General features: G+C 36.8%; 1 protein-coding gene across 1 annotated transcript in view; it reads left to right on the top strand.

The window, feature by feature from the left end:
- The window catches only part of KMO (kynurenine 3-monooxygenase), a 55,583-nt gene that overhangs the window by 19,573 nt on the left and 18,405 nt on the right, over positions 1–17,605 (top strand). The window contains 6 exon segments of the mRNA XM_007182421.3: positions 1,589–1,658; positions 2,896–2,993; positions 4,206–4,295; positions 10,390–10,438; positions 13,974–14,061; positions 15,478–15,643. Of these exon segments, the coding sequence (XP_007182483.2) occupies positions 1,589–1,658; positions 2,896–2,993; positions 4,206–4,295; positions 10,390–10,438; positions 13,974–14,061; positions 15,478–15,643 (561 nt within the window).

Raw genomic sequence — 17,605 nt, 5'->3', positions numbered from 1 at the left:
AACAGTATTGAATGCTGCTGAAAATTCGAGTGTGATAATTAAATATAGATGGTGTTCTCAAATTTAAGTTGCTAGTGGTGAGGCATTAATCACTGCAACCTATATAAAGCTATTTAGCAGGGCAACACTATAAAGCTTTGAGAAGGCAATAAACAAAAAAGTTGTTATAATCTCAAAGTAGGGAAAGATTTCTTAAGCAGGATACCAAATGCATTAACGATAATGTAAAAGATTCATAAATGTGACTACACTAAAATAAATTCTCATCATTAAAGATACTATAGTTTAAAAAGCAAGCCACAGAATGGAAGAAGATATTTGCAACATTTAAAAATGACAGACCATGTACTCAGATCTCTGAATAGCTCAAATGATCGATAGAAGAAAAAACAGAAAACTCAACCTAAAATGGGCAAGACAGACACTTTACAAAAGAGGAGATTCAAATAGGTAATCAATATATGAAAAAGTGTTCAATCTCTTTATCAGTAACTATTTATTTATGTAAATTAAACCTATACTCCTCCTCACCTTACCCAACCACAACTATGTTTAAAAGTTTGAGAACACCAAGTGCTGGCAAAGATGAACTCTCAGAAGCTGCTGGTAGGAAAACACATTAGTATAAAATTTTGAAACAGTTTGGCATAATAAAGGTGAAGATACATAAACCTTTGACCAGGGATTCCACTTCTGTGCATAAAACCCTAGAGAAAAATCATGCACATGTGTACCAGGATACATGTACAGAAATGTTCTTTGCAGCATCGTGAATTGACCCAGGCCATCAATTCACAGTATACACATATATCAAACCATTACGCTGTATACCTTAAATTTATACAATTTATATATCAATTAGATCTCAATAAAACTGGAAAAAATAATACTCTCAGGCCAGAAACAACTCAAATGTCCTTCAACAGTAAAATGGTTAAATAGTCTGTGAGATTTCACATAATGAAGAATCATACAGTAATGAAAATGGATTTTATGTGAGATCTATGGATAGATCTCATCAGCATATTATTGAGTTAAAGAAGCATCTGCAAAAAAAATACACAAGTGTGATTCTAATTATCTGATTCAAAAGCAGGCAAAATTAAGTTATATTGCCTAGGGAGGTATACCTAAGTGGTAAAACTATAAAGAAGCAAAGATTGGTTATCACAAAAGTCAGCATGTTTACCTCTAGGTGAAAGTTTGGGGATTGTAACTGGGGAGGAGTTTGGGGGAGCTATAGGAGACTGGCAATGTTCTACCTTTTGATCAAAGTGGCTATATGGGTGTTTGCTTTCTAATTATTCTGTAAACTGTACACATGGTTTATGATTGTTCTGTATGAAAGTTATATCTCATCATACAAAAGTAAAAAAAAAAAAGAAAACCCAAAACTTCCTTGAAAATTATACTGCTTAATCTTGAGTTAATCCCATTATTTTTGCAAATGGTATTTTCCAGTAGTGACTGAGTAAATCAAAGTGATGACTGAGTCTATAACCACACATGATGTTGCATTTAGCCAGCAAAAATTCCCTGTATTTGTGGAATCAGATAAAAATATGAAAGAAATTGCTTTGATTCCTAGGTTGGATCATTAAATGCGTGCTTCCTTGCCAAGAGGAATTTCCAAGTTAATGTATATGAAGCTAGAGAAGGTAAGACAATACTGAATAATGTGAGATGTCGTTCTGATTCTTTGACTTCTTCCTCCTTAGTTTTTTTTTTCTTTTTTTTTTTAACATCGTTATTGGAGTATAATTGCTTTACAATGGTGTCTTAGTTTCTGCTTTATAACAAAGTGAATCAGCTTTACATATACATATATCCCCACATCCCCTCCCTCTTGCGTCTCCCTCCCATCCTCCCTATCCCACCCCTCTAGGTGGTCACAAAGCACTGAGCTGATCTCCCTGTGCTATGCAGCTGCTTCCCACTAGCTATCTATTTTACATTTGGTAGTATATATAAGTCCATGCCACTCTCTCACTTCATCCCAGCTTACCCTTCCCCCTTCCCGTGTCCTCAAGTCCATTCTCCATGTCTGCATCTTTATTCCTGTCCTGTCCCTAGGTTCTTCAGAGCCATTTTTTTTTTAGATTCCATATATATGTGTAAGCATACGGTATTTGTTTTTCTTTCTGACTTACTTCACTCTGTATGACAGTCTCTATGTCCATCCACCTCACTACAAATAACTCAATTTCATTTCTTTTTATGGCTGAGTAATATTCCATTGCATATATGTACCACATCTTCTTTATCCATTCATCTGTCGATGGACACTTAGGTTGCTTCCATGTCCTGGCTATTGTAAATAGAGCTGCAATGAACATTGTGGTACATGTCTCTTTTTGAATTATGGTTTTCTCAGTGTATATGCCCAGTAGTGGGATTGCTGGGTCGTATGGTAGTTCTATTTTTAGTTTTTTAAAGAACCTCCATAGTGTTTTCCATAGTGGCTGTATCAATTTACATTCCCACCAACAGTGCAAGAGGGTTCCCTTTTCTCCACACCCTCGCCAGCATTTACTGTTTGTAGATTTTTTGATGATGGCCATTCTGACCGGTGTGAGGTGATATCTCATTGTAGTTTTGATTTGCATTTCTCTAATGATTAGTGATGTTGAGCATCCTTTCATGTGTTTGTTGGCAACTCCTTAGATTTTAAAAAGAAAAAAATTTTAAAAGATGAACTGTTAGATTTCATTAAAAACCTCAACTATCTAAATTTAATTTAATGCAAAGATATTACTATCCGTGTTTTCTCTAAAAGAGTTAACAAGGTATTTTAATTTGGTCCAGATGGCACCAATTTTTCAGGTGCTCTGTGCTCATCCTGTATTAGGATATAAGAAAGTGTGTGTAACATGGGGTTTACTTCCAATATCTTAGATATCCGAGTGACTAAATTTGCACGTGGAAGAAGCATTAATTTGGCCCTTTCTTATAGAGGACGACAAGCCTTGAAATCCATTGGTCTGGAAGATCAGGTACCTTGTTAATGCATTTTCCTTATAGAAAATAACACCTGCTGTTTTTCAACAACTGCACGGTCTTGATTTCTCCTAGTTCAAAGCACCACTTAATGCCAAAGAAACCTCTGCATGAGAGCTCATCTTACAAAGGTTTTCAAACTTCTAAATTTCACAACAGGGTGAACATTTCCCACTTGAAGCACCCGGGGGGACCAGAGCAGGTTGTGGGGCAGGCAGATACTGTATCAGGTGGGAACTTGATCATCACTTCTGACACTGGGCTCTCAACAGTATTGTGAACCTCTGCCTACAGAAGTGTGATCTGAGATGGCATCCAGGGTGAGAGGAGGCAGGGGACCTCCGTTCTTTTGACTACTTAGGTCCATAATCTCTTATCCACAACTCTGTACTCCAGAAGTTCTGGGACTAGAAAGCTTTTCCATCACCCACTCAGCAGCAAACTTGACCTGATGTGAGGCTTTTTATAGCCTTTTAAAAAAAATCTCATTTCGTGTGAATGTGTTTTACTAAAGAAATATTGTGTTATGGGGCGGTGCCCTAGATTCCTCTGTGTGTCATATAATAACCACATATGCACTACATTGCCTATCTAAAATTTGAAAACTTCTGAATTCTGAAACCAATGAGCTCTCAGTGTTTGGATTTTGTGCCTGTTGCAGATTTTCCTTATATGGATTCAATGTTGCCAAACTTCTCACTATCATGTATCTTGGAAATGTGAAGAGAAATAATATATTTTTATTGATAGTACTTTTGCAACAGTGTGTCTTTGAAATGATATATAAGTCAATATAACTGCCATTTGCATTTCCACATTTTTCTTAGGCATGTGTAGGAAAACACTTTGCACTGGATTTCAGGAATCCTGGGATTTACCCCTCATGCATTACTCTCTTTTGTGATCATGAGAAAAATAACTTAATCTCTCTGACAATGAACCATTTCTTCGCTTGTAATATTTGATTTAGACCAAATAAACTTGATGTCTATTCTAAAATCTAAAGGTTAAAAAAAACCCTAAAAACTAAAATTTGCAGGAACATAGTTTTTATTGATTTTCTACCATACTGTGTTCTCATGGACCTTTACATTATTTTTTGATTTTTGGAAAATACTTGAATAATCACATTTTAAAATCAATATCTATCTTACTTGCATGATGCCGCATTATGGAAATTGAAATTGATATTTCTGATTTTATTTCAGATTGTATCCCAAGGTATCCCCATGAGAGCAAGAATGATTCACTCTCTTTCAGGAAAAAAGTCTGCAATTCCCTATGGAACAAAGTCACAGGTAGGTTTACCTGGAGATACTTTTTTTTGTAAAATGGTAATAACTGAGTCTAATGTCTGGAACCTGCTACTTGCTTGTTGGCCCTGCCTTCTTCTCTAACCCTATCTTTGACATCGCTTGCCTGTTTAGAATGCAAGAACATATACTAGTTAATTCATATGAGATGCTTAGAAAGGGCCTAGTCCCTAATAACCATTCAATAATGATTATTATTGTTATTGCTATTAGGCTGTTTTATGCCTCTATGCTTCGCTCATACTGGCCTGGGATGCCCTTTCCCTTCCATCTCCTTTCAACTAGATAGAGGTTACCATGTATTTATTGTTAAGCATACTATGCAAGAACAACACTATGCAAACTTAAGTTTTATGATGCTATTGCCTCTCCCTAACTGACTCTCTTGCCCCAAATTATTATTATTCTAGTTATAATAGAATTTATAGAATGAACTGGAAATGCTTTCAGCATTGTATAATTTCTCAAACAGAGGCCAGATGATGATGTAGTGTTTAAGAAAGAAAATCCATTATCCTGCTTTGTGTTTTCCTTCTTATCTTTGAAATAGTAATGTACAGAGTTGGGCAAGGTATTTATTTTTATCTGATTACACTTTCTTTCTACGTTTACTTCTTTGAGAGAGAGAATGAATGTACCATAAATCTATCAACCATAGAAAAACCCCAGCTTGCTTTATCCAGCAATGCCTCATTTTGCAGAGCCCAAGTGAGGTTCATATTCTTCTGAGTCTCTGATCCTCTGCAGAGCTTCCATTGCAGGTAGATCAGCACTTCTCAGACTCACCTGGGATCTTGTTAAAGTACAGAGTCTGATTCTGTAGGGCTGGGGGGGAAGCTGAGGTTCTGCAAACCAAATTCACCCAGGTGGTATCCAGGCTGCAGGTCCACAGACCACACTTTGGGTAGCAAGAAATAAAGCACATATGCTCATGGGAGTAAGGTCTTTGTGGATCTTGTGCTGATTAAAGAAGCTGAAGCACCTCATACTCATTAGGATGGCTACTATCAAAAAATAAGTGTTGGTGAGGATGTGGAGAAATAGGAAACTTGTACCCTGTGGGTGAGAATGTAAATTGGTGCATCTACTGTGGAAAACAGGGTGGTGGTTCCTCAAAAAATTAAAAATAGAATTACCATATGATTCAGCAATTCCACTTCTAGGTATATATTCAAAAGAACTGAAAGCAGGGTCTGGCAGAGATATTTGAACACCCATGGTCATAGCAGCATTATTCTCAGTAGTCAACAAGTAAAAGCAACCAAAATGTCTATTGATGGATGGATAGATAAACAAAATGTGGTATATACTTATGTGAGATAATAGAAAAAATACATACAGGTCTCTGCCCTGGTTCCTGACACAGAGCTCCTAAAACCCTGGTAATCTCCTAAGTGATAAAAACCCTAGGAGCATCTTTTGTTCTAATATTTGGTCTTTGGTTCCTTACACAGAGTTTCTAAATCCCTTGGAATTTCCTGGGTGACAGCACTGTCTTTCCAGGTAACTCTGGATGGACTCCTGGATGGGGGCTGGTCACCAGAAAGACCAAGTCATGATTAGAAGCTTGGAACTTTCAGACCCAACTCCCATTCTCCAGAGAGGGGAGAGGGGCTGGAAATGGAGTTAATTATCCATCATGCCTACATGATAAAGCCTCCATAAAAATCCCAAAAGTATGGGGTCCAGAGAGCTTCCAGGTTCATGAACACATGGAGGTACTGGGAGAGTGGCACACCCAGAGATGGAAAATACATACTTTATCTTATGCATCTCTTCCACCTAGATGTTCATCTGTATCCTTTATCATATTCTTTTATAATAAACTGGTAAATGTAAGTAAACTGTTTCCCTGAATTCTGTGAGCCACTCTAGCAAACTGACTGAACTTGAAGAGGGGATCATGGGAACTTCTGATTTATAGCTGATTAGTCAGAAGCACAGGTGACAAACTGCATTTGCAACTGGCGTGTGAAGGAGGGGAATGGTCTTGTGGGGCTGAGCTTTTAACCTGTGGAATCTGATGCCATCTCCAAGTTAATAGTGTCAGAATAAACTGTAGGATGCCCAGCTGGAGTTGCAGAGAATTGCTTGGTTTGAGGAAAACTCCCACATGTATGGTGTCAGAAGTGTGGTGAGTGTGGTAATAGTATGAGAGTAAAGGAGAGACACACAGCAGAGGTGTAGGTTTTCTATACAACATAAAAAGGAATACTATTCAGCCTTCAAAAAGAAGGAAGTTCTGATATTCTACAACATAGATAAACCTTGAGTACTTTATACTAAGTTAAATAAGCCAGTCACAAAATGTTAAGTACTATATAATTCTGCTTATGTAAGGTATCTAGAGTAGTTATATTCATAGAAAGAGAAAGTAGAATGGTGGTTGACAGGGCCTGGAGGAAGGGAGGAATGGGGAACAATTATTTAATGGGGACAGAGTTTCAGGTTTACAAGATGAAGAGTTCTGTGGATGGATGGTTCTGATAGTAGCACAACAATGTAAATGTATTTAATGCCATCGAACTGTATATTTAAAAATGATTAAGATCGTAAATTTTGTGTGCGTTTAAAAAGTAATTGAAAAGTAAAACATTCCAACGACTAAATGGGAATGAGGGTGTAGTGGGGAAGGACTAAAATTGTCTATTTAATGACTTTTTAGAAATAATAACCTGCTTATTTTGGCATTATGAAAACTTAGGTACAGAGTCTTAATACATGAGCCTGGCAGGGGAAGGAAGGGAAAGAAAGTCCACTGACCACCCATAGTCAGATAAATGTCTTCAGATAATTAATATGTCCTGTTTAATTGGCCCCAAATTGAGCTTGGTGCTATAAGAAAGAAAAGAATTGCCTCTTCTTGATAGGCAAGTAAGATTTACACATGCAAGTCAAGTATAAACTATACTAACTAAATGGATCTTTTCTGTAAGCAATAATTGTCCTCCTGTGCTATGCTAGCCATGCCCTGTGCTAGTTGCTGAGGAACAGGAGAGGAGCTTGCAACCTGGGGAGGACAGATAGTAATCAAGTTCTTGTGAAAAGAACTCACCTGAGCGATGGCAGGAGCACTCAGCTATATGGTTCAGAGAGGGAGGAAAGCTTTCATTTTCAGAGAAGAGAAAGTGAAGCTTGAAACAGACATTTTGTTTAAATCTTAAATTGGCAGCGAAATAACACTGTCCCAATCAAATGACAGTCTATCTATGGAGGGACGTTGGGTGAGATCAAATTTCTAAAAAATGTAAATTTTTAAGTGTCACGTGTGTCCAATGATGAGAAAACTTGCAAACGCACTTTCGAATAACAGAATCTCACAGCGATCAGCAGCTTTAGATGCATTGACTCCAACCACCTTGGAGAAAGAAACAGGCTGCATGATCACATGAGGTCAGCAGCAAGGGAGAAACAAGACAGGTTTCCTTACAGACAACAGCCAGCGAGCATGGTGTAGGAGGCCCTCAGAGGAGTGCTGGTAGTACTGCTTAGTTGCACTATTTCTTTTTGCTAAAATGAGAGCAACTCGTAATAGTCATCCCACCTTTCTCTTGGATTAATATTGTGCTGAGGAGGTCCAATTCAGCATATCCATACCTTCCCCAGAGATTGAACCAATAAAGTATGAATAGATCAAGGAGTAAGATATGGTTCAAAAACAACAGGGAAGCTAAATGAAAAGAGTGACTTGGACCTGAGGCTAAAATTGACTTCCTTACCCTCACAGAGAGAGAGAGAGAGAGAGGAGCAATTTCGTCACCAGTGACTCCCCAGGATGGTGAAAGTGTTGGTGGGAATTCTCATTTTGGGGCCTTCAATACAGAAGGAGGATATGATCCTTCCCCATCCATCTTGCCATTTCTCAATTCTTAACAACTGAGTTAATGCTAAATTTATAGCTTTGCATCACTGTCTTTAAACTGGAGTCAAACATGGGGCCTCCTTATCTTTTAAGAACTATATAAAATTGCTTTGAATTGGTTGATTCCACAGACTGCGGAAGTGCAAAGCCATCCCCATGACCCCAGGATTTCTTCGAATGCTCAGGGAGCCTACCTACTGTCCTATGGACTTCTTGGTGTCCACTCCCTCGCCTCTAGTATTGGCTGTGACCATGGTGGCCACACATGAAACTCACCCTTTTCACCATTTTCCACACAAAAAGCACTCACTCAAAATACACATGAATATGCTGAAGACTTGGGGGTCATGGAAGGCCCACCTTGCCCAGGGCGCAGCAAACAATTTATAAATCTCTAGTGTGTACAATTTGACCTCTGAAATCCTTTCCATACCCCCTTCTCTGAGCCTCCCTCCCCCAGCTGTTATTTCTCTGCCCTTTCTCCCTTGTGGTGACTGTCTTACTGGTTCCTCCCATTTCCCTCCCCAGGTGCCAAATATCAAAATACTCTCCAATATACGGAGCAGATCAGAGTTCCCCCAATTCTTCTTGCTAAACTCCTATACCCAAAATACAGAAATGGTGCCCCCTTACTAGAAAACATTCTCATTTGAAGGCTTTCAGGACTAGAATGTAAACATTTTTTCCTAGCATATTTGAAAAAGTCAGCACTGCAACTATTGTCTTACAAATCTCCAAAGGAGATTATCCTACTTCTTTTAGGTTTGGTTACAAGGGCCCCTTTATAGCTTGTGACTTGTCTGTTCTTATTCTTACTTATTCTTCACAAGATAAGCCTTTTAGAATATGTATTGGAGAAGTGAAGCTTGATGTGAGTGACTTTAACTTTTGGTTATAATAAGATACTGCCCAAAGATATGGAGTAGATTAGACCGGGACTCTCCCTGGCCTTCCTGCAGGACCAACATGTCTGTTGGTTCCCAGATTATTAGTTCCCAGATCATCTCAACTAAGCCTGATAGGAATCAACTGAAAGGGAAAGAATATTTTCCTCACATTAATAAGCCTTCATAATTTGAATGTTTCCTAATATACTTTGAATAACAAGTGTGGTTTCTATGGAAATGCAATGATTAATAATGTAGAAGACTAGAAAACAACCATGAGGCAGAGAATGAAGACATCCCTGTTAATTTTAATTTATAGCAAAGACACAGGAAGCTCCTCCTCAGTCACTGCTTCTGTAGCATGACCAAGTTATTTTTACACCAAGTATAGATTTAGCTGTTAATTTTAAATGCCTATATTTGAATGAGGTGAAGATTAATAAATTACCATATTTGTGTTAAATGTTGTAATGTCCCATAATTTGGAAAATTATATGCTTTAAAATTTTAAAGCAATAGACTTGCCCTGAATTGCAAGACTGCATTATGACTTTCATGAGCCCTAGATAGGCACTTTTGCCTTTGTGAGACCCTTTCTCTATAAAACAATAAATATTGAAAATTAGATTGTATGAGTGCACTGTTATAAAGATTATATTAATCTTTAATATAATCCAGACTGGATTCATTCTTATATATACTCATTATATTTATTTTTTCTTCTGATTTTAAAATAAACTAAAATTAAAATATTTTCGTGAATCCCTGAAAATATCATGGGCCCTATGCACTGTTCTGACCGTACCTCATGGAACGATTGGCCCTATGAAGTCTGAAACAACCAACACATGTCCCAGCTGGGGTCCACCTACTCCTAGCAACCCTCACCCCACCAAAACCACACCACACACACACACAGCCTTTCACACCGAAATGAAGGCTTTCAAAGTAGTTTCTTTGGGAAATAGTACATTTATTCTAGTAATGCTGTCATTTCTGAAGTTTTTTACACAGCTCGATTTGGAGACCTAAGATGAATATATGAGATTTATGTTTGATTGTTAAAACTATCTTAGTGAAAATAATGTTTTTGCTACCAGAAAAAGGTTTATTTTTTATAGTATCGAACCTAAGTTTAAACGTGAACATTGTATAACATGTATTTGATTAAAGTGTTTATAGAAAAAAGGTTACTTAGTTAAATGCTTATAAAACTGAGCTTGCAACCTTCTGCTAAATGATTAATATTTCCTATTGCTGAGTGAATAAAATAGAAGCATATTTGTCCATTCTTCAGAAACAAACAGTATCTACTATATTTTTCTTGCAGTATATTCTTTCTATAAGCAGAGAAAATCTAAACAAGGATCTACTGACTGGTAAGTCCAGTGCTTTATTCACCAGTTGTCATTTTCTGTAAAGCACGTGAGACTAATGACAGTCACATGATTTACTGATATTTGTTTACTATTCCTTTTTTTGGGTTATTAAGAGCAAGACTATGTAGAATACAAAGTGTTTCTTTAAAAGTAGTGGTGATGCATCTTCCAGCATCTCTTTTTCATTTTATCAGTGGTCTAAATAAAAATCATTTGTTCAGCATGTATTGAATTCCTATTGTTTTCTAGGCACTGGATTGAATGAGTGCTCACTCATCGGTGAAGAACTCATGGTCTAGTGGAACAACAAATATACAGATGTAACAATTTTCAAAGAGACAATTCGATTTTCTTACCAGAAAGATGAAAAGCAATAGTGTGAAGGCTGATAGAGGGCTGCAGTTTTTAGAGTATTATGATAATCCCTGTGTGCAAAAACAAGGCCCTGGACTAAAGCTATAGCCAAGTGGTTGGGGAGAGGTGTAGATTCAAGATATTTGTAGGAGACAAAACAGATTCAGGGTTTAGGAGGTTGAGAAAGAGGAAGGTGTATATAAGCCTGAAGATTCTCATGTAACTAAAAAGACCTACCTATTAATTGAAAAGCCCCTGGATTGCAAATTAAATTTGTAGCTTGGATAATCAATCCAATCACATTCCATGTAGCCCTTTATCATAGTTTTTTCTCTTCTTCAGCATTTGTACTAAACAGATTCATTCCATGCAAAGCATGCCATTAGTATTTCTACTTTCTTTTAAATCAATCAATCCCTCAATGCATTCCAGCAGCCTTGGATTTTTGGAGAGCAGAGGTTCCAATGATTTATCTGTGTTTCTCCTCAGTCCCCTACCCAGAGTGAGTTTGCAACATATCTGTTGAATTGAATTCAACTGGGAGGAGGAGTGATGGGGAAGGTCACTCTAGTTGATTCACCAGGTACTTAAGAAATAGGGCTTAGTATTCTTCTTATTTCCATTTCTTTACCTGCAGTTGTAAGACTGACTTTTGGATGAGTAGATAGGTGGGGGTGAGCTAGATTGCTTGATATATTCATGTTGATCTTAAGAAAAGAAACTACAAAACAGCATTTTGAAAAAGTAGCATAGTGGACCTAAGATAATCTCTTAAGGGTATCCTATGAATTTATTGATAAAAATAATAGAAAATATTCACTGATGCACCAGGCACTATGTTAACGGCTTTATATTGCCTCAATTTGTATAACCCTCCAAACAACTCTGTGAAGTGGGAATTATTTTTATCTCAGTTTTATAGATGGTAAAGGAGGCTTGGAGAGCTCCACAGAGCAGCAGATTACACTGTTAATAAGTAGTAGAATCTGGATTTGAACTTGAGTCTGTCTATTCCAAAGTCCATGCTTTTAACTATTACAGTCACTGCCTCCAGTATTATGTATAATATATGAAACACCTGCTAATAATAAGGAGCTAAAACATGTGGGAGATCCAATCTTGCATGCTCCCCTGTTTTTCATTAGGGATGCACTGCACAGCATGCAATTTCATAAATGACATAAATATGTTGATAAAAAGAATGCTGAATCTCTTGACTCCTAAAGTTTGTTTGGCACATAAAGTTCTTTTACACAGCTCTTATTTCTTTACATGGCATCAGATGTGTGAGCCACCCATTCTACATATAAATGCTCATTCCTTCTAATAGAAGAGCCTCACCTCTGAAAGTATTGTAACTAAATCATTTCCCTGCATCAGCTTTTCATGTAGGATTGTTTCATAGTTTACTATTTGGTGGGCTGTTAATAATTGTTAAGTAAAACAAACAGAAAAAGTATGTGTGGTCAAGTAAATTTGATAAACCCTGCATCAACTTAGTTTTAAAAGTCTTTTCTTACAGTACTTCTCAGGGCCTTTATTCTACTAGTCTGCAGTGTGGATTTTCTAGAGCAATGCTGTCTAAGATGTGACCACAAATGCCAGCCACATGTATAATTTAAAATTTTATATTAACCACATTAGAAAACCTAAAAAGAAATAGGTGAAATTAATTTTAATAGTATATTTAAACTAATATATCCAAAATATTATCATTTCAATGTGCAATCAATGTAAGAAAGCTACTCATGAGATATTTTATTCTTTTTTTTTTTTTTGGTACTAAGTTGTCAAAACCCAGTGGGTGCATCACATATCCATTCAGACCAGCCACATTTCAAGCACTCTAGAGCCACATATATCTGGGGACCAGGACAGCACAGACAGGAGGGTCAGAGTATGAGCATTTCTCTAATGACTGACCACAGAACAATTATTTTGGGGAGCATATCACAGGACTAGTGCTCCATGGAAAATTCTTTGGGATGTATTACTATACATCTAATTTGAAAATAAAATAAAATTTAATTTACAAAAAGGTTGATTCCACAAACACATTTTGTGTTTGTATTGATAAAAGACACCCATAGTGGTTCAGGTAAACTCTGACTTCTCCAAGTTATTTGTCAAAAGGTTTCTTAAACATAGATAAGTCTTTGGCTTATCTCAGATTTCAGTATTCTAAAGCTTCCAATCCCATGTCCAAGAATCTTAAAGTCTTCAGACCCCAAATCAAACTCAAGCAACGCAGAACAAAAAAAAGACAAAACCTGAGATGAAAAGGAGAGATAAGTACAGTTAGGAATATTGAATTGGAAGTCAGACCTCTGGATTATTTTTCCTAATATTTTTACTTTGTATGGTCTCAGGCATCTTGTCTTTCCCTCCAGGATCTTGATTATTCCATTTATAAGATGAAGAGTTTTGAAATAAATCATCTCTGAGGTCTAGTCCAGCTCTAACACCTGCATTCTGATTTGCAGCTTTAAGAACAATAAATAACCACTAATTATAGATCTCCTGCCCATGAGAATTAATAGGAACAAAAATAAGTTTACTACTATGATAAGAACATAATTAATAATTCAGAAAATGAAATACACTATAGATTGTTAGCAGGCAAAGAAAGCACTAAAATAATTTGATTCTACTTATTAAGTTTCAAATCTTCTTACTCATTTTCCCCTAACTGTTCCAGTGTTTGATTACACAAAGAATTAGTATCAATAATCTATATTTATGACAAATTGAGTAAGAAGTCTAGAGGACTTGCTAAAAAGAAACATAAAGTCAGACATAGTATGAAAAAGGAAGTTTGACTGAATATTTCCAATCACAAATTAAACCTTAAATTGGGGAAAACTTTTAAAATATGTGATGACAGCTTCTTTCCTAGGGTGCTGACAATTACAGTGATGTAAGAATTTGCATAATGGAATTAGATTTTTTGTTTTTTTGAGATGAGGATAGTTGATTTTTATTCATCTCTTTTGCTATCAAATTATCCTGGAACATTTGCCAAATAATTGTCAAATTACCTTTTAACTAACTCATTTTTACATTGGTAAGAATAAGTATCTCTATCACACTGTTCTCATAAAATGATTAATATTTCAATTTGATTAAGTGAAATAAGAATTGGAATTTCATTTCTATTAGTTGTCTTTCTTTGTTTCCTCAGCTGTTGAGAAATATCCCAATGCAAAGGTGCACTTTGGCCACAGGCTGTTGAAATGTAATCCTGAGGAAGGAATGATCACAGTGCTTGGGTAATCACCAGTTAGCCTTTTGACTTCAGAGGTGAAGGGGTGACGTGGAGAATTGTACCTGTAAACTTTGTTCTCTGGCTCTTTTGAAAGAATTAAATGATTGCTAACAGGGTAATTCAAATAGTTTCTAGAATCAAGTAATTTTATATTGAAAATAGGTCTTGGATGCCTTCTGAATACAAGCACCAGTGATTCTTCCTGATTCTCCTGTTCACTCATCTTCTTATAGTATTTGACACTAGTAACCATACTCTGCTTCAAATACTCTCCTCCCTTGAAACAGATGACCCTCCGCTGCCCTGTTTCTCCTCCCCTCTTTCCGAATACTATTTGTCTGCCTCCCCTTGGCCGAGTCCATTTCCTCTAGAGTTCTAAGCCTCACATCCCACTCGTGGGATATGCAATGGATTCACAGTTCATTCAACAACTACTTGTAAATTCACATTTCTATGATTAACATCTCCAGGCCAGGCCTTTATCTTCATTCTCAATCCTTATTTCAATCTTAATCAATATTAATTTCCCATTAAACACCTTCACAACTACTTGCCATAATCTCAAACACATCTAAAACCTTGATCATCTATTTGTCACCAAGCATCTCCCATTCCTGACTTCCCTAGTACTATTACCCAAATAATTAAAATCATCCTTGATGTAGCCCTTTCCTTATTTTCTCCCACTAGACCTATAAACATTCACCAATCATTCATACTTTCTGTTTGCCTCAGAGCCTATGTCTTTCTTCTTCCTGAGCACTGCAATCCTTGGGCTCTCATCCCCACACATGCAGGCTACTACAGTCACCTTGTCCCCATTTCTTTCCCGTTTGCATTCTGGCTCCACTGCAATGTTTCCACTCCTAAGTAAGTTATCTTAAATTACCACTCTTTATACACCATCTCCCCAATGGAAAAAAAATGTTTTCTCCCATTTGCCGGAATAATGTATTTAAACCTTTTGTCTTAACATTCAAAATTCTCTTCTCCTCCCTTCCCAATTGTATTCTTTTCTTAAATTCATCTTCTGATCCCCTCTGTTCAAGACAAATGTGTTGCTCCTAGAAGATTCTGGTCACATCCTTGTGGTTGTTCATACATTCTCTCCATTTGAAACACTTTGCTTTCTTTTCAAGTTTCTCTTCTCTCATGCAGGGAACTCAACTCTTAGTCATGCTTCTGTGGCCTAGCATGTCTTTATTAATCAGTACGGTTGTGTGTTATCCTCATTCTCATAAGCAAACCCATGATTGGGACAATTGTTATCTTCATTTTATAGCTATCCACTCAAAGCTCTAAATCAGATAGGTAAAAGTGAGTAGTGGCCCCATTAAGTCACTACTTTTTATACCCAATAGAGGTACTTCATCATTTTCACCACTAGACTTTTTTTTTGATGATTTATTTTATTTTTCAGACATGAGAATGTTCCCAAAGATGTCACCTGTGACCTCATTGTAGGATGTGATGGAGCCTATTCCACTGTCAGAACTCACCTCATGAAGAAACCCCGCTTTGATTACAGTCAACAATACATTCCTCATGGGTTCATGGAATTGACTATTCCACCTAAGAATGGGGATGTAAGTCCTTTCCCTTTCTTTTCTTCTTTCTACAACTCTCCTCCTTCCCCTGCCCCGTATTAGTATAGAAGCGTATTCTAGTGCAGTTGTTCTCATAGCATATCTTGATCCATGCCACAAGTATTTTGTAATTAATAATAAACTGGATGTACAGGTATCCCTTTAATAATATCACTCTCACTCCCTTACCTTTTGATATGTTTTCTTGAATGGGGAAGAAAGGAGAGGAATTACAACTACCTTATTGGAAACACACAGGGGATTTGTCTTACACAATAATATCATTTTTCTATTATCTCTTGGGAGAAAAAAATTGGGTTGGGAATCAACTATGTATACTGACAATCCAGAGTTCTTATACTCATGATTAAATGAAAAAGTTATTAAATAAGGTGAATAGCAAGTTGTTGCAAAGAGATTTGCATTGCATGTTTCTCATTCCCTGCTTCCCATGTTAAACCATACGTGGCCAGAGGGAAATATGTAGTATGTATATTGTGTATTGTCATAAGCAAATAAATGTAGGAATTTAATAAGGAAAATTAAAACACCAACAGAAGCAATGAGGATCTTGGCTTATCAGTAATGAAAAGTAAACAGCATTAGTTAAATACTTGATTTGTGTATAAAACATACATTTTTAAGGTACAGATTTAATCTATACTATTTGAAATTCAGACGTCTATAAAATAGTTTGTCAGTTTGGGATAGTGGTATTATAGACCACTTATATACTAAACTATCAGCCAGTCAAATCCATATTTTAACATTTCATTGTCTTTCTATTTCTTCCTCCTGGTTAAAAGTGGATTTACTAATTCTTCAATGATATTTTATGGTCTTCAGATGGGTCATATTCTAATGGCCCAGGATCTGATAATTCTGGATTAAAGGATTCTGTTGAAAAATTGTCCCCAATTTGAGTGGGATCATGCCTACTAATGTAGATTTAAGATAGCCATTTATTTACAAGGTGTTCCTATTTAATAGTAATGATTAGTGGTTTATAGAAAGTTTTTATTCTTTTAAGAAATGCTGTTTTGACATAGTAATGTGACCAGACATGGGAATATTTTTGACATGGCCCAAAAACAGTTCTATGAAACTTTCTCTCCATTTCTTTCTTTCTTCCTTTCTTTCCTTTTTCCTTTTCCTTTATTTCCTTCCTTCCTTTTTTCTTTTTCTAATGTAGCAGATATTTTCACTCCATCTCTGACAGGTGGAGTAGGAGCGAGAGATTGGGTGAGTGACAGAGTTGGGTGAATATTAGGGGAGTGCTTTTGGGAATTATGTGGGAGCTCATCTTAAAGCTGTTTTTGCACAGCAAGCAAACTGTCTTGCTTAGACTTTATGTGTGGAGGGACTTATAGTAAGAAGACCCATGGGAATTATGACGAACCTGACCTTGGGACTGCTGCTGCATAAGGATATCTATTGAGAGCGTGACTTGGAATAAAGAAGCTGAAAATTTAAAGAGTTGTTTTCTAGGGTCATGAAATATGTATGAATATCAAAATGTGTTTGGTATCATATTTGCTTTATCAACACCATGTAGGAGAGGTCAAAAGATAGCAAGAGGGAAGCAAGGAGTTTCACCTCATCCAGGCTGGTGTCCTATTACCAGTAAGGCGCCGCCGTGCTCATCTGTGCCTCCTCCGCGCTGCTCAGCGTGCCCACCCTTCCCAGCAGCCACTGTCCTTCACTGCTATCTAATCTACCAATCCCTTGTTTCAGCCATCCCAGCCCGACAATCCTCTTACCTGACCAGCTTTTATTTCCTAAACTTCTACCTAGGCACCAAATCATTTTGTCTCTCTACCCCTTGAGTTGTTGTTAAAGAGAAATTTTTGGGAGATTTTCATATGTATATATCTTGCCTATTCAACTGCTTTGTGAGATCTTTGGTGTCAAAGTGTTATTCACTTATTCATCTCTTTGTCTGTGTATTGGGCTTTCTTTGGG

Source organism: Balaenoptera acutorostrata, chromosome 1, assembly GCF_949987535.1.
Source record: "Balaenoptera acutorostrata chromosome 1, mBalAcu1.1, whole genome shotgun sequence".
In the NCBI taxonomy this organism is placed as follows: domain Eukaryota; kingdom Metazoa; phylum Chordata; class Mammalia; order Artiodactyla; family Balaenopteridae; genus Balaenoptera; species Balaenoptera acutorostrata.
Note: the sequence above shows the minus strand (reverse complement) of the source record. Positions and strands in the feature narration are given on the sequence as shown.